Below are 21,187 nucleotides of genomic sequence, written 5' to 3' on the forward strand. Positions count from 1 at the left end.
TGATCTTTAACTTCAGTGATGTGTTTAAATGCCGGACGTTTATTGTCAGGCTAATGAGAGAATCTGAACATTCTGAATCTATAAAAGAGATGTCTGGCTACAGAATGCTGTTGAGAGCAGGCAGCTCCTGCCTCCGTCAGCTGGTAGGCAGGGCGCTTTGCTGCCAGGCTGTAGCCTGGATCTCACTCTTAATTACTCACTTGTAGAAATGCTCCATATTTTCTGTGAGCAGTCTCTGAAAATCCTCTGACTCCACGGTCCATCTGGTGGCTCGCTGGGTGCTTGTTTCTCTTTCTTCCGATCTGTCCCCAAAAAAGACAGCCTAGACAGGCAAACGCTGCCTGCTTCCAGCCAGCAAGGCGGGCCCGAGCAAGTCTTCCCAGCAGGTCTCGGCTCTCCGGCTGCTGGGCTGGGTGAGGGGAAGTGGTGAGATCTCAGAAAACACAGATCATACATCACAGCATGGTTTGGGTTGGAAGGGACCTTAAAGGCCACCCAGTGGCACCCCCTGCCCTGGGCAGGGACACCTCCCACCAGCCCAGGTTGCTCCAAGCCCCGTCCAACCTGGCCTTGAACCCCTCCAGGGATGGGGCAGCCACAGCTTCTCTGGGCAACCTGGGCCAGGGGCTCACCACTTCCAGAGCTGCCAAAGTCAACCCTTGCTCCAGGAGCACGCTGTTCCCCTGTGGGAGGAGCCTTCAGGGAAGTGTCAGTGTGGGACTGGGGGAATTTAAAGGGTGATTTTATATGATCCTTATTTGTCAGGGGTTGAAAAGTTGGTCTCTGCTTTTGCCTGGTGTGGGATGATCTGCAGCTCGCAGGAGCACCCGATGCCACTCAAAGCTCAGCTTTCACCCTCAGTGGTGGTTCGTGGGATGGCAGACGAGGTGTCTCTGATGAAAAGTCTGCGCTTTTACTGCGTGATTTCACAGGGAAGATACAGACTACATCTGGTGAGGACTTTGGGCTTTAACATGGAGTGTCCTATACAGGAGGTGATTTTTGGCATTTTTGCTTTTTGAGTAACCCAAGGAGAAAAGACCTTGGAGGGAAACACCAAGGAGAAAAAACACAAGGAGAAACGATGACTGAGACCTTTCTGTTACCTTATCTGTATTAGAGGGAAGGCCGTCTGTGTATTAATGCTGTTTGTCTAATGAGGGGGGCTTCCAGGGGAAAATTTAGAGCATTTGAAAGAAGTTTCTAACCAGTATGGTTTCAAAGAGAAATTTAATGATTGGAAAAGAATAAACAGTTTATGTTAATACTACAATAAGTCTTTCTTGCTATTTACCAACTGAGAAGTGGTATCGTTTAGCTACTGTTAAATCGCTACAGCAGGACCAATTACGTCATGTAAGGTATCAACCTGTAAAACAAGAGGGAAAAAAGAGCTGTATGACAGTGTAATTGCAGTACAAGACATGCAGTGATCCAAAATTCCTGTTTATGAACCGAGAACAGAACTGGTTGTGCAGTGAGCCTCCAGAAAGCAGGCTAAAGTAGTTCGTGTTCTGTCACCTAATTCGTCTTTGGAATTCTGCTAATGCTATGCTTGCCTCTAACAGCGCTCCTTGAAAATAGCACTGTTTGGCAGGCCTGTTTGGATTGTATTTGTAGCATCAGACTTAGCAGCATACAAACATATATCTTGTTTATAAAGGCAATTAATTTTCAAGATGATGCACGTATGGTAGCTGCGCTTAGATGTGACTGCCCCTGAAGCAGGTATCTCCCTTTAGCGTTAGTTGTAGCACGGACCCTGTCGTGCTGAGCCTGGCACACACCCAAGCCTGGTGTTAGCAGAAAGGGGAGTGAAAGAAATGGGTGGTGCTGGCAAGTGTGGCTCCCTCTGGCTAATGAGGCTCGGTGACTCAGTGACCAGTTACACCACATGCCCAAAGCCTGTGAAATTAAGCACTGATATTTTTAGTTCTGTTCTGGTGACATACCCAGAACATTGTCCCTATACTCTTATTAACTGACGAGCTTCTTTGCTCAGAGGACTTGGGCTGCTTCGTGATAATTTGTAGGAAAAAAAAACCCCAATAATTTATTTTCTAAGTTTGACAACAATGGCCTCACCTTTAGTTTTTAAGGAAACCTCTTTTTTGCTCTGTGGTTTACAGAACTTAGCAAATAGAGCTGGTAATTACCAGAATTTCTAAATGCAGTGCTGACAATTGTGAATTATTAATCCTTCATACCCTAAGAATGAAGGTTAGGTTAACATCAGCATTTTCGTTCTCTCCAACTTAAGTTTAATGTTGCACCATGTAACTCAGAAGGGATTTTAAAAAGTACCAGTCCCACTTTACAAACTGGGAACCCGAGTCCAGTAAGCCAAAGGCACTTGCTCAAAGCTGAAAGGACGAAGGGAGCAGTTCAGTTCAGTATCAGGCTGCCCGGAGGAGGGATCACCTGGGGCTGGAGCACCCAGGGTGGCATCAGGATTTTGTACCATGGAGCAGACGAGGAGGGGCTTTGGTATAAATCGGCACCGATTTATGCAAAAGTGAAGAGACGGGATTCACAGTTGACACCACTCAGCTTTGACGCTGCTGCTGACACAAAATCCGTGCAATGGTACGATTGGAAACGAACCTAGTCAAATTCTCCCATCTCATCTAGGACAGAAAAGCCCTCACTGGGATAAGGAGTGGCTTCTAAAGGAGTGAAGGCAATGCAGAGACAGAGGGCTAACGGGTTTGCTGACACCAACAAAGTGAGACTACCTTGGTGGTGGCCAGGAGAGGGCATGTCCTTCCTGCATTGTCAGCAGGTGAGGGCACTCTGCCAAACGCAGTCGCCTACAGACTGCATTTAGAGGAGGCTCCGCTTTCCTGCCCTTGCCATCCACCTGTGAGGAACTGCTGGATTTGTGATCAAGTGAAACCTCAAGTTTCTTACCTGTTAACTTAACCTGTTCCTGAGGTTTCTAGTGGTATGGCATGCAGAAGAGCAGAAACCTCCTCAGGTTTTAATCTGGTTATCGGATTCTATCTGATTACACCTATTTCAATATTTATTAGCTAGATCTTTAACAGAAAGCCCTTTCTGAGGAACGAAGTACCAGACAAGAGTGCACCTTGAGGTGAACCTCTGAGGTCCACCACCTTTTCCTAGTGAGTTGTACCTTATTACTGTTGAGAGCAGCCAGGTTCTGCAGCTCAAACACACCGACTTCTCCGTTGCTGTCTCCTACCAGGAGGCAGTCGGTGTTCGTAGCAAAGAGTACAGATGTGAATTTCTCTCTTGGGCTGGCAAAGTAAGAGATCACGGGGTCCAAGCTGCAACCCAGCAAAGGCAAATATTAATGATGACAAAGGGAAAATGGCACTTGCCTGGAGTGTAAAGTCTAGCAGTAATGCAGGCCTGATAGATGTTGTGTGTTTTACTTACTATGGTCTAGATTAACTCAAAAACTAAGAAGCGAGGCAGTGTTTTGTTTGGTCTCAACCAGAAGAAAAATCCAAGTTGCTATTAACTGAATTGCCTAAAATCTGTCCTATTGCCTAATATGGGGGGTGGGCGTGGGGGGTGTTAGTATTTTTATTATATGAATAATTTGCTTTTTGCCACTGCAAGATTTGGCAGGCCTCCTACTCCACCACTGGCTTCATGCTGTCATTAACACCAGAAAGTGCAGACCAGCAGTAGAAGGCCACAGATTAACGAAGCTGCACATGAGATGTGAACCTGTTTTACAGTAGTGGGAAAAAGTGAGACGTATCTGAACGTCTGACCATCTTAGTTTTAGAAAAGGTCCAAAGTAGCTCAGTTTTGTTATTTTTCACTTTTAACTATAGGAGTGGTAGAATCTATGACTTCTGCAGCAAAAAAGCACTTTTACCCTTTATCAGTTCCATGAGGCATCCAGCTCCTTCTCTTATAATCCCAATTCTCTGGTAACTACCGTCTGCTTTTACAAAATGAGTATTGCAAAATGCAATGCTTTCAATAACTCAGCAAGCAAATGCCATGGAGCTGTCATGATCTGATAACAATACTGATTAGGCAATAACGTGTAGCCTTTGTGCCATTAAGTTTCAGAATCTTCTTTGAGAAAAGTGATTACTTACATGCTGACACTAAGATCCCAAATTTCGACTCTGCTTTCTTTTGCTGCGGCAAATACGAAGGCTGATTTTGGAGACCACATAATGTCATGAACAACAGCAGTGGTGGAACTGAAAGTTAACAGGGGCGTCTGTGAATCCTGGTGCCATAAAATAATGCTCCAGTCCGCAGAGCAGCTTAGGAACATGTCAGTGCTGAAGGGATTCCAAGCGACTTTGTAGACAGGACCCTTTGGCGTTTGGGAAGAAACAAAGAAGAACTTTGTGTTATTCTAGAGCTATAGCCTCACAGGGTGGTTTTTAATAGTGACCTTTCATGGAAATCCCTGTCCTCTGACCTTAATAGCAAACCCAGCATTGTGTTGTGTGCACCCATAGGAAATTAGGATGCAGCAGGTGTGACAAGGCAGGAGAGATCTTCGGAATAAAAAGCATTCAGCTGCTTCTGCCCCTTCACCAGTTGTTAGGAGAAGCTGGTGTTGAAAGGGCAGCTTCTTGGATGAAGCAGAGACTTTAGAAAAAAGAGGTGCTGTTGAAGTTCTGCCATCTTTCAGAGGTAAGACTGCTTAACTGTGGTTTGCAGGACAATCAGATTACCGATTGTTTTCTTAAAATAAAGTCAGAACTTAAACTTTAAAACAGTTTATGGGACAGGTTTTAATAAATTACTTTAAAAAATAGTGTAGAAAGTAATCCTGTAAGACTGTGATGCTTTAACTGTGGGCATTCATTCCCAATACAAGAAAATAGGTTTCTTTTGTTGCAGATGTTTGGTTTAGTAAATATAAGCAAGGAAACTATTGCATTTGTGAACTTAATTGAACAGTTTCTGCTGTCGTTACTCTTTGTATGTATCCCTCACCTTATGGCCTCTGTATGTCTTTAGAAACTGCTCCCTGGATGAACAAGAACACTTGTGGATATGACCCTCTTCTGTTCCAGCAAGGTAAAAATTAGTATCCTGAAAGAAAAGTAAAAGTAGCTTAAGTTGGATTTAACCTATTTATCGCTCACCCAAAACTCTATAAAGGACTGGATGAGTTTGGCAGTGACAGTGCTCTGAAGAGCTGGGGTGGAGTTGCCAGGCTGGTGTGTGTTGGGCTGCTTGTGTGTGTGCTGCAGAGGAGCATGTGCAGTAGATACAGCGGTGCCGGAAAGTATCAGATTCGCTATGTGTGTTCTGCATCTATGCAGAAAGTATGCTGTGATTTTTGACTTCTAAAAATCTCAGACTTTCTGTGATCCACATGGGCAAACACATGAATTCTTCAAATGCTCTGAGGGCAAAATACTCAGCTGGATAAAGAGGAGAAGCACAGCCATCGAAGTCCTAGACTCGGGAGAGTTTGAACAGTCAAATTCTCGCCAAGTTGACCAACACACAGAGGAGAGCTACCCTAGGATCTGGCCCAAAGCAAACATGAGTAACACGGCTGAAATGATGGAGTTGTTCACGTACAGGGATTACTTGTTTGGTTTACCGTCTCATCCATTCTGGGTAAAACTTATTAGCTAAGAAGCAATTTGTTTCAGAACTAAATATGTTTTAAATACCAGTGCCAAGTCCCAGGCTGGTGCATATTAAAGTAGCTCCAGCTGAGGACCTCACCCCTGTTGCACAGTTCTCCTGGATAATACTTTAGCCAGGATGGACTTCCTGAGCCTACCTTTGGATGGAAGTCAAAGCACATTCCAGCTGCCTGTTGAGATATCAGAGCTTCACTTTTCCTTTCTTTCTCATCCGGTAATTTTTTCTTCTTGCTTTCTGTTCGTTTTATTTTCATCAGATCTGTGCAAATGGCAAGAGTTTTTGTCAAACGGGTATGTGACAGTGCTATGAATAAGTCGTGCTTCTTTGGAATGCTCAACAGCTCTTAAATGTTTTGTCTATGATAACTGGTGTAAAGAATGTCACCTGAAATAAAATGAAGCAATTGAAATTTCAGGTATTATCCCTCTGCAGAAAAGCTGCAGGGGAAAATGCTTACCAGTGCAATCTAGTCTTTTGTGTACGAGCCACTCAGTTATTCGGCCATCTGCTGAGATACAGATTAATCTCTCTGCTTTGCTGTCTCCCGTTGCACTTCTGTCCTGTTCCACCCACCTCAGTTGCCATACAGGACCTGTATGTTTATTTGAAGATTCACTGGAACAAAAGATGCACATGATAAATCACATATGAACGAAGGCAAGGCAATATATTTGAAAAACAATTAGCCTTTCACTTTGTAATGAACGTCAAGTCTTACAACAGAAATGTTGTTTAGCTTTTCTTTTTTTTTAAAAAAAAAAAAGATAATCTGAATATTGGCTGTTTTCTTCAGGAAAATTTTTCTTTTATCAAACATGCTGGATATTTAGTTTCAGGGCACTGTTTATGTGCTGGCACACCTTTCGCTGATACCTGAATCATGAAATCAATATGCACCTTGGAGGAGAGTAGCCTAGACCTGGGGAGCTGCAAATGTCTCCCTGATCACCCCCCCTCTCATTTTCTTCTTAATTCTGCTTATCCCTCACCTATTCTGATGTTCTCTCCATTTTTGGCAAGTGGAATCAGTGAGAAAACACCAAAAGCTACCAGTAGTCTCCCATGAGGATTTATTATTTGGGGGAAGATCGTCCTGGGTAGGTAGTACATGGAGTATAAAATGATATGTGGTGGTAACTTGCTGTATTTTCTTAACAAGTCAGAGCATAGTACTCATTTGTTTCGCCTTTCCAACTCGCTTTGTGTGCACGGCAACGTCGCAGAGAGTTTCTTAACCCAAATAAGGACCAGTGGTGTTAAAGCAATGTAAGCATTTATGGGCAGAAATAAGAACAGAGAATGATGGCAGTGCAGGGGGAGAACAGCAGTGTCTGAGGATTTGGCTGTATCCGTGTAAAGAGGTGGATGGGAAAAGCCTGGTTGGCCCCCCTGGCCCCTTCCAGGCATTTATGCATTACCATAATTTTTTGTGTTTGCAATTTTGCTCCAGAAACTTCTAGTATTTGAGGGTATTGAGTGTTTGTGTAGGCGTTTCCAGTCCAAACTGGAAGATACTGACAAAAGTTGGAAATGAAATTATTGTGCAGCATCCCTGAGCTATCCCAAGCCTTACTTATCGTGACTGGCACTATTCCCTCAGCTTCTCAGTTGTGGATATTCTTTTATTTCTTATTTGCTAAGACGTGACCAAGGTGGGAGGAGATGGGAAATCATAGCCTTACCTGCTGTCCAAAAGTGCAGCGTCGTTACAACTGCGTACATTATAGATTGCGACAGAACCATTGTACATTCCAACTGCTAAAAGACTGGGGCTTGCCATAGAGAAATCCAAAGCGGTAACGCCATGCTCGCACCGGAAAATACGCTCTGGCCACTGATCAGTAGAAAAATACAAGAACGTTTTAAGTTAGTTTCTGAATTTGCCTTGGTTTTCTCAACACTGGGTACTGAATTGCCAGGCTCTGTTGGAAAATTCACAAGCTGATGACCATAGCGGCCTGCTCTAGACAGAAAATTAGGTATTACATTCTAAATGGTTCAGTTTCTTTCTTGCTACAACTAATAAAATTAGGAAAAAATAAAGACTATGCAGAAATACAACACTGTAAAATAAGTTAGATGGGCCTACTCCAACCCAAATACCTAAAAATCAAATTCCCTAGGATTCAGCTTTGTGAGTACGGTGTGAGGGCTTTGTTTGCTTGATTTGTTATTTTTCTTTTTAAAACAAACTGAGCATTTTGGAGAATTTCTCCAGTTGTTTTCTGTCTTGTAATGCGAAGTACCTTTCCAATTACAGAAACTTAGCTGAAGATAAAATGCCATCTAACGTACTTCAGGTAATCTGTAAACCCCTATTTTCGTGTCATTTCTCTGTGTAACCAAAGAATTAATTCAGCTCTGTTATATGATTAAATCCTTAAAGTCACTGCACCGAGCTCTTCAAATGGGAAACAGCAGAGTGAGTTTGCAAAGAACTGTATTTCAGCGTGCATGCCAGACCTTATTTCTGATTGTTAGGGACTTGAGGACTATGGTGACATCAGGGAACCACAAGAGTATTTGATTGTTGTTGACATGATAAATATGCGTCAAAGACTTGACTCAGCATGATTTAAATTAGTCTAATACACAATTTTGGGGAAGCGAAGTTTGTAGAACAAAAAACCCTAAGGTTGTGTAATTTGACAGCAATCAGGTGATTTTTACTGTGTCGCTTTGCAACCGAGATTTCCAAGATGGTTTTTTTGAAATGGCTAGTTTAAAAAGGATCACTTTTCAGATGGATGTGTAAAGATGTAAATGTTACATCTATGAAGTCTACTGTCTTTTTGACAGTATTATGAGAAATTAGATTAGATAATTATCTGTAATTATATACGTTTTATTTTTGATCTTCATCCTAAACAAATTTCATGGTACAACAGAAAATGGGTTGGTAAGGATAATCCTTAAATTTAAATTACTGGTGTTCTCTATAATCAGAGTTTGGAAGTATTGAACGAATGGTCCATAGATTTTTGAAAAACAAAAGGTAAACGGATTTATTTTCACATTTGCTGTGCTCAAGACTTTTTTCCAGTCTAAAAATAATTTCTATGCAACCAGGTCTACTCACAGTAATAACGAAACAGATTTAGAGTCTGGGGTAGGTCACCCTCAGGATTGGAAATGGGATACAGAGATGGGCATCGCTGAGTTGCCCAGCGTAGACTGGTACTACCTGACAGTTGTAGCCACCTGGTAGTTGCTTGGTGGCCTGTGTGCAGAGTTTAGTTCCCGTGAACAGGCATCCGTGTTACCGAGCAACCAGTACAGCCAACACCTCTGGTGGAAGGGTCAGTTGAGAGGACGGACAGGCACAGAAACTAAACTGCTTCCTACAGGCATTTTTTTTGGGGTCGAGATTTAAGCATGTTGCTAGGTACTGAGTTGCAATCAATTCTCCAGAAGTGCCTGGTTTGGGCTAGCAAATTCAACCTCACTGGCTAGGGCTTGCTTTTTGAAATAGGAAGAGGGAAATAAATAAAGCAGAAATAGCATAGCAGAAAAATGCATTAAAGGAAAAAAAAACAAAACAAACTGGCTGTTTGTTACCATGGGGTTCTTCAATGACCAACAGCAAGCCAAGCCTTTCTTCTGCTCTTTAAAATCAAACGCTCCATAACCAACAGCTAGAAGATCCTAAAAGCACAGATTAAGAGATATATCTCAGTTAACTTGAAGTTCAGTTGTATATTTCTAAAAGGCAACTTTCTGTTAACAGTGACTCTCAGTGCAAAGTCTGGAAAAATAATGCTTATGTCATACGCAAGTAGAATAACACACAAGAACAGAATTTCTAGAATATTGGACACTGGTTCAACTAAAAGTGCATTCATGGTCACTGTCAGTTGCGTTTGCAGTCTCCCTGCCCTGGCCATCAATAAAATATGTCCCTTTCCGGAAATGAATATACATTCTTCTATAACCATATTTTAATGTGCAGCATTTAATGGAACACGTAATAATACTGCTTTTCTCTCTCGATGTTAGCTGTAAAAGGAGCTTCAGTGACCACCTCAAACTCCTAGCTTTTAGCTCTCTACAGTGGTGTCCAATGAATTCTGTTCATTCCTTTCCATAAGCAGAAGTAAGAAACAGCAGCAAAATTTTAAGTTTTAAACTCCTTTATTTTTTTTTCTTCCTACACAAAACAACTTGTTTGTGAAACTAAGAATTTAAAAGTAGGTATTTGTTTGCCCTGTAATTCTACAACTGAAGTCTATAATGCGTCCAACTTGACAATATCTGGGATCTGGTGTACTAACGTGAAATGGTCTTTATTTTCTCCCTTGTTTTTTCCCTTGGGGCAATCTTACTGGTTTTATGTTTCTCATCCTCACCTGCTTTTTACCTTCCTTCCATTCATTATTTTTGTGTGGCCACAAGAGAGCTCTATTGGAAAAACTGAGCCTTACATTACTCTGAAAGTGGAGATGTCTGAGTCATTCTCACCTCCGCTGAAGCTGAATTAAATAAACTTGGGCCAGATGCTCGGGATTCTGTGCCTGTTATTGTGCGTCTTATCCTTAAAGTTTGTTGAATGCTTCTTTCTTGGGAGGTTACTGTTAGAAGCTGTCTAAATGGTATCTAAACTATCATCAATATCAATGATGGTAAAGTTTAGTAGTAGGGGTTTAAATTTCAACTTCCAATTCTATAACAGACCGAGTCTATTATCTTAACATCGTTGTTCAGGTGACCGCCCATGATAAATTGACCTATTCTGGACCAATTAAAGCTGTTGTGATCCATACGTAGAAAAGCCTAGTGCAGCTGTCCAACCTGTAGAATAATGTAGCAGTATTCTTGTACGGAAGGACAGAGAGGCATGTGAAGACAACCTACCTGACTGTAGGGATGAATCCCTCTCTCTGAGATCTCTCACAACAAAGAACATCAAAATCATGAGTTTTTCTACACTAACAATTGCTTAAACCATTATTTCAACAGCTTAGAAGCAGCGATTTGTGAACTCACTGGGTTTACTTTGCTCCAAGCCATACTGCTCACGCTGTGACCATTGGTTAAATCACATGCGTATGACCACAGTCGTTCCAAACTGGGAGGTACAATTTCTTCTAGGATTTTATTTACGTCTGACAGAATTGATGGGTCAATGAACGCTTCCTTCTGCTCTTCCTTATCCTTCTTTTCCTTCCCATGCTCTTTCTCTTTAGCTTCTTTCACGGCTGCTACTGTACGACTAGTGTCTGATGTAACATCGGGATCTAAAATGCACAAATATGGCAAAGTCTAACTCGTAACATTTCACGTATGTAACTCCAGTCATTCAGATCAGAAGAAATATTTGCCCTTTCAGGAAATACTTTGCAGAAAAAAAAAATATTAAATGGAGATTGAGGAATTAAGACATCCTAACTTCTAAAAGCATTGCTAAAATGTTGATGGGACATAAAAGATGGCCAGATCAGGCCGTAGTGTGCTGGTTGCGCTCCAGGTGTTTAACGAGTGGATTTAGCTACTCAGCAACAAGTTATGAATTTATATCCACCCCTCACCAGGAATGTTTCTAATCTCTCATATTTAAAAGTTTGTTTAAACTGAGATTTTTTTTTCAAGTTAGGTGCCAAACTTTAAAGAGCCACGCTTAAGCATTGATGCTGTACCGCCGTAGCTAAGATACATGAGGCTGTAATAAGTTGCTCGTTGTCTGGGAAACGGAAGTGTAGAGCGTATGTTTAGACTGCATTTCCTAAGCATTTTTTTGTTTACTCACCCCCTTTATTTTATGTAATGTGCAACTCATAAATTGATCTCAGGTCGCTGTTAAAAAAGTAACACAATAATTGCCAGATTGTCAGAACAAGAGTCTTCCTGGCCAGTACTGTGCTCCAGCTGTAGCTAGCTCCTGAAGAGTGACAGAATGTAACAGGCTCATTCCCTCAGAAACTGAAACTCTCTCTGACATGAAGATGTACAATACAGTAAAAACAGTGGGAATCTGCCTTTTTTTTTTTTTTAAATCCCTGTGTTAACTTGGAACTCCTTTAAAGGTAAAATATTCCTTAGCACTTGGGTCCAGGTAATGCCTCTTACAGGCTGCAATGAATGTACTTCATGTTAGACACTGAACATCTATCAGGCTAAAACTTCTGTTTACCATCAGACTCCTTATAAAATAAATAAATAATAACTGTAAAAGGCATTCCAATGCAAAAAATGGTTGGGAGCAGAATTAATCTGTATCTTAACTGTCAGGAAACAAGTTTGACTCCTATTTTGAGTAAATCTCAGTTTGTTGTGAAGGGGAGATGAGCCAGCTCAGAACTCATTTATTCAGTTCTTCCACCGAGTGGTAGGGATGTCTGTTAAAGTGAGTGTAAAACTGCAAAGTTCATGTTGACATCTCATAGCTCTCTTTGCTTTGTCTATTTCTTAAATAGACATGTTGTCTGTAAAGACATTCAGTGAGGGACACAACTCCATGACTTCCAAAAGCTTGCAAAGCCTCATGCTGGGACCAGGGTAACAATAAGAAACAAACCTATAAGGACAGGAAACTGCCGATAAGCTGCGAGTTTGGGTTGAAAAATATTCTCCATTAGAATCCTCTCCATGAAAAATAAATCCTGCTGAAATTTTTCCGATGTTAATATAACTTCTGAATGGTATTCTTCCTCTTCATGGTTTCTGGCAAGAACAGAACTTCCCGAAATCATTGTAGAAGAAGATGTGCTGCCTAACAACAGATAATATGGGAAAAAAAACCACTTTTAACATAATAATACTTTGCACACAAAAGCTGAGGGGATAAGTCATCTCCTCCTCTTTCACCCGCAAAAAGTATAGAAGAGTCTATCATCATCAAAAAATACTTTCACTATTGATTTTTTCTTGCTTTAATTTTATTTTCTTTTATTGCTCAAATACTCAGTATGATGAGATACTTCTGGAGGTTTTCACAATTGGTGTTTTTCTTGTACTGTCTTAAGTAAGTTAGTACCAGTGGACTTTGTCACTGACTGTTTATCTTTATTTAAGATCATTTATGATGGTATTGTACAGAAAAGGTCTCAGTGCAGACCTGTCCACAATTCTTTAGGAAAATCTCAGGTGCCAGACAGGCAGGCCAAGTGTTTCTTCATTTTCACCCCACAACACAGTGGTATGCACGGTTTAGAAGGATGAAAACATGGCAGAAATGCAAACGTGGAAAAACGTTACCTCTGTCAGAAGAGACAGACATAGTCTGATCGTGCTCTTTAGTTGTATGAGGTTTGCTGCTTCTCCCAGCTGTGGCTCCGCTACCTTCTGCTTTTGATGTAGGTTTTATTTTCAATACATTAAATGAATTGTACAAGTCCCAGGAAGTGACCGTCGTCCCTAGAAATGGATTACACTGTATTACACAGGTCTCTTGTTTTGGTACATTATTATAAAGCACTACGTACAGCTAAGCAAAGATTTACTTTTTATACAACACCCCTAGCTCTTTGGCAGAGGGGCTTCGAAGCCGAGGTCGGAAAAGGCTGTAGCAACAGCTGGTGTTGGATTGCAGCGGCTGCATCGGGGTCTCCTGGGTGTGTGATTTCCCTTCAGCAGTGCCAGCTCCCAGTGAAACCAGGCTCCGTAACCTTGCCTTGTGTGCTCAGCTTTTCAAACATGGGCCAGAATGAGCCCTGCTGATGCTCGAGGCATACAAAAAAGGGGAAGATATGTTTTCAAATCAGATTAATATCTATTTTACTTCTCCTTTTGACATATTTTTTTTCACTCATTTTACATACGCTAATGAACACAAAGGAAAAATGTTTGGAACAGCATTCCCCGTAGTTTTCTTTGGCCTCCTACACAATAGAAATGCCCAAAGCTCGGCACGCACCTCTAAAACCTAGATATGCCTCTATTTTTTTTTTTTTTTTAACCTTGAGGTTAACATTTTGTAAAATTGCATCTAGCTTGTGACTGCTGAGATTTTCTGCTTTCCCCAAGTTTTTAAATCTCCTAACAGAGGTTCTCTTCTTTGCTTTATGGCAAATAGAAACAGAAACCAGCATCACTGAAAACTTCAGGGGAAAAAAGGGAACTGTGGGCTTTCATATTTCAAGAGCGTAGCGAAGTGATGTTCTGCCTCCTAAGAAGCACTATCTGCTTGCAAAGTGCTGAGGCAGGCAGGACACCGCAGCTCTCAGCTAGTTGATGACTATTTTATTGCAATGGATACAGAGTACCAGTCCCAATGTTCAAGTATTAGGAGGGGCAGAAAAGGCCACCACAAATCACAGTAGCCTGTCGGAACTTAAAGCTCTGGAAGTGAAAGTTGAGGAAACCTCTTCTTATGCTTAGAGATGAAAGAAAAAAACTTTCCTCAGTATCCTACCTGTGTGTGTGGAGTCTTCTGACATCCCATGGTCTAGCTGTATGCTAGAGTTTTCCCAAATAAATATTTAATATGTAAATTAAATGCAATAATAAACCCAACTGCCAAGGGTACAATGTAGTAAACGAGAGCCCGTTCTTATTAAATACCCTTTCCTCTATGGTACTCCGAGAGTTTACCTTTATCTTCCATGATGATTTGGTCACATTGCACTTCCTTGTTCTTTGCTGCTCCGTTAATGGTTTGCATCATTTTTTCTACAAAGCGATCATTACCAGGTCTATTTTTGCAAATGTCAGCATAAATCCTATTCCGCTCTCTTGGGGGAAAAAAAAAAAAGTGTGTATTGACTTTCTGAAAAACTTTTGCATTCAAATTCTCAGTGTATTTAACCACAAGTTGAACAGGAGAGGTCCATGTCATAAATTTACTGCTCAGGATTTTTTGGATTGCTGGATTTTATTTCGCTCTACCTACCGTCTTTCAGCAGCTGTTTCTGACCTTCTGATGTTGTTCTAAACCAGAAATGGCCTGTAGAGGTAGGCATCAGCAAAAATCCCTACTCCAGCTACCTTTGAACTTTAGTAGAATTCAGAAATATGGAGCTCTTATCACTGGGGAGTGAAAGGCAGTGCATCCAAGAGACAAAAATGAAACTAGTACATTTCTATTTCCTCCGGCCCTCAGGTTCTGTAGGAATGATCAGTGGGAATTGTGAAAATTTTTCTATTATTTTGATTTTGCTTCTAGCAGCAGACGTAGATTATACCCAATCTTAGTCCACTGACAGGTTGCTGTGCTCAGGAAGAGTCACTGTCTGTTCCTATACAGTTGGCAATACGTGCTGGGTACACCAGCTAAGTCTGATTCATAGGATGCTCTTCCTCTTCCTTCTTCCCAAAAATCACACCAGCGTGATTCACAGACAGTGGGGGCTGGAGTCCTACCATGAACTTGGTGGCTATACTAGCAGAAAAAACTCACTTATCTATGTCGTTTGACTTGCCAACTGCAGTATGCTGTATCTTAGGCTTTGGGGCTTTCGTCCACAAAAGCTGTGTGACAAGTCTGACATCCATCATGGAGAGAACTTTGCTGCACTCTGTCCCAGTCGGCTCCTGGGAATCAGCCAAAAACTGTGTGTTCTGGGTTAACTCCCTACCAAAGTTCATGGTAGTCCAGGGAGGAGACTCTGAAGTGGAAACACGAGACGCAACTAAGGGGAGACACAATATTTTAGCAGGCAAGGTTACGTGCAGGGGGGTGAGGTTTCTTCTAGCTTGAAGCACTAAGAAGAACTTCGGAGGAAGCCAAGGCCTGCCTAGCTTGTTTATATCTTTGTTATTAACAAATTATTAGCTGTAAAGCTACAGACAAGAATCAATGCAGAGGTTCGCAATTTCTTACTGTTTTCATTAAAATTAGATCGTATAATTCATGTACACACCAGCCCCTGTGTGTTCTCTTGTCACCGTCCCCTGCTTTTGCTAATCTGCCTTAATTTATCAGTAAAAGAGAGTATGAATTTGATGAACTGGATGGAGCAGTAAGGAATTTAGGCTATCTTGTCAAAAGAGAGACTCAAGCCCAATATGGCCTTAAACGAAGGTGAAATGGCAAATTGTAGTAGTGAGAACACTGAACCTGTGTGTGAGCAGCCTGTTCAGGACTTTGTGATCAGCAGAAACTGGGTGTGCTGAGCACACTACACACATGTCCACAACTACCAATATACATACTGAATTCTTCCAGCATCTTCTGATTCTACTGACACCGCCACAGATGGCATATCCAATATCCAGATAGTTTCTGTCTCTGTGAGGTAAATATCCACGCTCCTGTCTAAGTCGTCTTTTGTCAGTAGTTCTTCTATCTCCTCTTGTCTCCCCTGCACATCTGTAAAATTATCTGAGGTTAACAAGCGAGGCCTTTTCTGCTCTAAATTTAAAAGAAGACAAATTAATTCTAAAAGCATTGTAATGATCAGGAGCCAAAACTTGTGAAGCACTGAGTTCCTTTGAAGTGCTGGGCATCTCGCATCCACTGACTCAGTGTCTCGCAAATCACAGTGCTCCGAAGAACAGTTTAAATCTATAATTATACAGTGGATGTTCTTTACCAGACAAGCTAACAGTTGTGTCTCGCCGAGAGCCAGGTTCTACCGTTTCATCTAGGATGGACTCAGTTGTTGATGTGTTTGATATAGAAGTGCTGCTGCTTCCATATGTCCTTCGGTAACAAAGAAATAAGCAGAAATAGTATGTGAGAGTCCAGATGTCGGTTAGCAAAGCACTACAAAAATAGCGGTGGTGTTATCAGGATAAACCACAGAAGACTGTAAGAGCACATACAGTGATGCTTGCATTGTAAAAGAAGTCATAAAGGCTTAGGAAAGAAAATAATGAAATGGTTTGAAAAAGACTTAAAAAGGAAGAATTCCTCTGACAGCATATCCTGAGGCATTAAATAGCTGATGGAAAAGAAGCTATTGAGCTCTCAGATTCACTCTTAGCATATAATAACGCAAAGTGTTGGCTACCTACTGTGTGATAAGGCATACCCACAGATAGCACTGTTCTCAACCAGAGTTTAGATCCTTTGGTGCTTTGCATCTGCTGAAATGTCTTTGAAATGCACAAGAAACTCATTTGAAGGGATTAGGTTGTTTAAAAAAAAAAAAAAAAGGTAATGCTCATAGAGGGGATAGCTGTGATTGATAACTACAAGTAAAACTCAGATACAGTTGGGAGGTTTGTCGGCAGATTTTCTCTTCCTCAAAAGCTAAGTGAGAGCAGATATAAACATACCAAAGGCATTTGAAAAAGACAGTTAATATGATTTGTATTTAAAACTAAAGTTAAATAATTTAATTTTGTCTTTTAAATGAAGAGCTCTTGTCTCCAAAAAGGATGTGTTTAATTTTCAGGAGATATTTTGTATTTATAAGTCTCTTGTGTGTGTATATTTGCTCCTGGTTATATCCTACCTCTGAGATTATCCTTTATAGTAGCCAGCCTAGGAAACATGACAAAAAGATAGTTCTCAAAGAGAAATCTCTTCTCAGAAATCACAATGGCATTAACTTTTCTAAAGAAAACAGTAATGTTTTTCTTGTATTTTTTTCCAGTGCTGACTTTACTAGTCTTTTAGTGCCTTTGAGTAAATAAATAACATCTCCTCTCCATACAATTTGAATGTGCACACACTATTTGATCTGCTGTCGTTCATTATTTTTGATTTTAAACACAAATACTTATTTACCTTCTTTTGCATGACTTAACTGAATTTGTCAGACCGAAGATAAAATGGCTCAAGTCCATTGACTTTGATTATTCCCCCTGTACCGAAGGTTTGTAAATGAAAGCTCATAAGTAGTGAAACACGTGATTTAGCAGTTTTAACTCAAAAGTTTTTGTATAAGAACATTTCTTGAGATGGGTGCACATAATCACACAGAGGTAACTTGCTTTAATTAGTTTAAATGAAAGGATTATGTTAATGGTATTTTGATACTTGAACTGAAAGAGTCAAGTTGGTAAAAAGGGTTGTCTATACTTAGTAAGTATCATTAAAACAGACAAAATACTTTAAAATAAATTTGTAACTTTTCAGTGAAACGAGGCCTTTTGTTTCCCAAGCATTTTTCCGTACCCACAGCTCAGCAGGTATTGATATATTCCAGTTTTTGAAAAGAAAACAAGCTTGGGGAAGGCAGAAAGCATCTGAAGTAGCTAAAGGGAGTATATTAACAAGCTGCAAATGCGCCTTCTCAGCTGTACAGCCTTGCTCAGACAAGCAGAACACCACCTCCTCTGCCTTTAAGGCAGTGTTTTGGCACAAATCTGTGTGGAGGTTCCATCGTAACTTTGTATGCGGGCCTAACCGCTACGCAACCTGCAGTTTGGATGCATTGTTGAACTGTGGGCTACTCATCACCAGCTCTAAAAATGGTTCATTCTGGCACGTTACATTAAAAAGTGTGTTTTAGGAAGGAGAATTAGGATAAAATTAGAAATATCACAGCAGTGTGTGCTTTCACCTGTATTTATCAGCATTTCAGCAGTAGTTCTGACGTACTCAGTCACAAGTACTGACAAATTCAGTTAATACTATTTGTTACTATTCCTCAGATTTTAAATGATGACTATGACCAGCAAGTTTCTTTATTTTGATAACAGAATATAATTATTAGCCCTGCACAATTACTCCAGCTCTGAAGAGCAGATGTGTGGCCGCTGCAGGGTAGGAACCCTGTGAGACACGATTTAAGACACAGTATATTGACATACCTCGAGAAGGAACCTAAACTAGCATTCTCTGCTGATGTCCGACACGTGAAAAAAGAAGAGAGAAACCCAGATCCTGTGCCCCCAAAGTGCGCACTGGATGCTAAGAGCTTGCCCTGCCTGGGTACGACAGCCTTTGGATCCGAATGGAAGAGTGGATGGGGCGTCACATCCTTTCCTTCATCATCAAAAACCTGAAGAAATATTTAAGTAATTATAATAGTTTCACTGCATTCCCAAAACAAGCGACAGTGATGACACTTGCAATATTTTATCTTACCTGGAAGAAAAAGAAGACCCTGATCCAGGCAGGAACCTGACAGAACAGATAGGTAACCCCTCTCTGCAAATGATGCCCAATACGCACCAGGACGGGGGTGAGGCGGGTCGCATTCCTGCTTTGCCTTTTAGGGTTCAGCCTTGAGAAGGCTGTCACCTTTGCCTGGGACTTCTTTGGCTGCAAAATGTCTGGAAAAACTACATTTGTCTCACTATCAGACACTTCTCCTTCTTGGTCAACCTTGTTGTCTTTTCTGGCTTATTTATTCTATAATGACTACCAAGAGTGGCTTATTGACTGTGACTATTCATGGCAAATTAACAGTACTGCAAAAGCAATGAGAGAAACAATTATGCATAATTTTTTATTATACTGCTCAAAATACTTTATTGTAAGAAGGTATTCAGTAAGGTCTTTAAAACAACTCTCAGATTATTTTACGAGAATCTTCTGTTCTTTACCTAAAAGACATACAGGTGCTACAGTCAACATATCTCACCTAGATTTGAAAGCAAGTAGTTCTCAGATTAGGAGGAGAACTGTTACTCTAATTTAGGGTTTTTTTTATTCTTGCTGATTGTTTTTGGATACTGATAGTCTTCATTTCAAAATGGATTAAGCTCTTGGATCATTTTCTTACTCCACAGCTCTTCAACTTCAGACATGCCTGTTCTTTCCTCCTCCCTCTCCCACTTCCTTTCTGAAAAGTTTTAACATCCGCAATAACTCACATTTAAAACTTTTTAGGAATAGTGTAAATGGCTTCTCACCCGTATGGCGTACTTGTTACTCACGAGGGACCCCTTGTCCACAGTTCTGCCATCAGAAGTGGTGGATTGGCTTCTGTAACTCGCTGCTCTGTTTGCAGAGATGCCACTTAGGATGCTCACTCGTCTTCGGCTACCAGAACTTCCTCTTGATCCTTGCCTTACCCTGAAATCAGCCGTAGATGCTCTATTTCAATCAGCAAAATACAACCAACCAAATACAATCACCATATTACTTATCCCGTAACTTTAATGAGTTATTTAAACCATTCAGGATGAGAATCCTGAAACACTGTAATTCCTTCAGAAATCTCTGTTCTGCTTCTAAGGAGGCTTTCTTTCTTTGAGACCTCTACCCTTCTGCTCTGCTCTCGTGAGACCCCACCTGGAGTACTCTGTCCAGCTCTGGAGTCCTCAGCACAAGAAGGACACGGAGCTGTTGGAGGGTGGCCAGAGGAGGCCCCGGAGATGGTGGGAGGGCTGGAGCCCCTCTGCTGGGAGGACAGGCTGAGAGAGCTGGGGGGGTTCAGCCTGGAGAAGAGAAGGCTCCGGGGAGACCTTCCAGCCCCTGCCAGGCCCTCAAGGGGCTCCAGGAAAGCTGGGGAGGGACTTTTTGGCAGGGTCTGTTGCAATAGGATGAGGGGGAATGGCTTTAAACTGCAAGAGGGGAGATTGAGATGAGATGTGAGGCAGAAATTGTTGGCTGTGAGGGTGGTGAGCCCCTGGCCCAGGTTGCCCAGAGAAGCTGTGGCTGCCCCATCCCTGGAGGGGTTCAAGGCCAGGTTGGCCGGGGCTTGGAGCAACCTGGGCTGGTGGGAGGTGTCCCTGCCCAGGGCAGGGGGTGCCACTGGGTGGCCTTTAAGGTCGCTTCAAACACAGACCATTCCGTGATTCTTAAGCGGTGACGAGGGGGAGTGAGATGGACAGGGGTGGGGGCAATGCCTTCTGTAAAATGAAAGCCTAAAAGACATTTTACTGCTATTCGGTTTTCAGTGGCGAAGCTTGAGGGGAACTGATGTGACAATAAAAGGACAAGAGATGCTGTGACCCCTCCGACCGGCACACCGGCGGGACCCCTCCCCGCGCCTCCCTCCCGTCCTGCCCGCCTGAGGGAGACCCGCGGGGCAGCCCCCGAGCCGGGGCAGCCCTTGCCGGGACCCCGGCCACTCACGGGGGAGGCCGCCGGCCGCCGGCGGGGCCCTGCATGGCGGCAGCGCTGGGGGCCGAGGAGGGGGAGCGAGGCGTCTCACGGTAACCATGGCAGCGCGCCCCAAGATGCCGCGCAGCGATTGGCTGGCAAGGACGGCGCCGCCGATAGGCCCCCGCCCGCCTGAGGAGGGACCCCCGCGCCTCACCGCGGGGCCGCGGCCTCCCCGTCCCCGGGCCCCTCTCCGCGCCCGGCGGGGTCCGGCCGCCCAGCGCCCGCCTCGCCCTGCAGCTGCCCCGGGGCGCCCGCCCCCTGCCCAGCCCGGGGCTCCTCCCCTGCCCTCAGGGCCGCGGCAGCCCCCGCTCCCCCTTTGTCACCGAAGCACAAAGGTCCTGAGCGGCCCGGGGAGGCGGCAGCTCCCTCCGCCCCGCCGTAAAACTCGGGCCCCGGTGGCGGGGATCGGGGCAGGTCTGAGCCCTTTTTTTTTTTTTTTTTTTTTTTTTTTTTTTTGTGGTGGTGGGGGAATTTTAGGGTTTTGGGTTTGTTTTTTTTCAGTCAGCGAAGTTGCATGCGTGGGTGCTTTCCTTCCAGCATCGCCCCAGGGGGAGCGTTGCCGAGGGTATAGAACGCGTTTCGTTGGGAAAAAGGGTCGCAAATGAGCTCTGAGAGGGGGGCGAGCGGCCTCCCTGCCCGGCCCGGGCCAGAGGGGGGGGGCAGGCGGGCTGTCCCCCGATGTTTAACGGGCTGTAT

General features: G+C 42.7%; 2 protein-coding genes across 2 annotated transcripts in view; one reads left to right on the plus strand and one right to left on the minus strand.

Annotated features, from left to right (window-relative positions):
- Positions 1-1,224: 1,224 nt before the first annotated feature.
- On the minus strand, positions 1,225-21,031 carry DNAI4 (dynein axonemal intermediate chain 4). Its single transcript, XM_054212026.1, is given in 20 exon segments — positions 1,225-1,369; positions 3,137-3,290; positions 4,083-4,309; positions 4,942-5,040; positions 5,747-5,868; positions 6,068-6,225; positions 7,293-7,444; positions 9,169-9,255; positions 10,594-10,844; positions 12,122-12,316; positions 12,802-12,960; positions 14,137-14,276; positions 15,697-15,853; positions 16,077-16,186; positions 18,247-18,437; positions 19,294-19,457; positions 20,449-20,500; positions 20,502-20,631; positions 20,633-20,728; positions 21,006-21,031. Coding segments are annotated over 20 exon segments (2,715 nt in total). The 3' UTR covers positions 1,225-1,324.
- The window catches only part of MIER1 (MIER1 transcriptional regulator), a 38,416-nt gene continuing 37,956 nt past the window's right edge, over positions 20,728-21,187 (plus strand). Inside the window, exon 1 of the mRNA XM_054211170.1 lies at positions 20,728-20,905. The gene's annotated coding sequence lies outside the window, so the exon portion shown is untranslated. The remainder of the gene's footprint in view (positions 20,906-21,187) is intronic.

This window comes from Rissa tridactyla, chromosome 8, assembly GCF_028500815.1.
Source record: "Rissa tridactyla isolate bRisTri1 chromosome 8, bRisTri1.patW.cur.20221130, whole genome shotgun sequence".
In the NCBI taxonomy this organism is placed as follows: domain Eukaryota; kingdom Metazoa; phylum Chordata; class Aves; order Charadriiformes; family Laridae; genus Rissa; species Rissa tridactyla.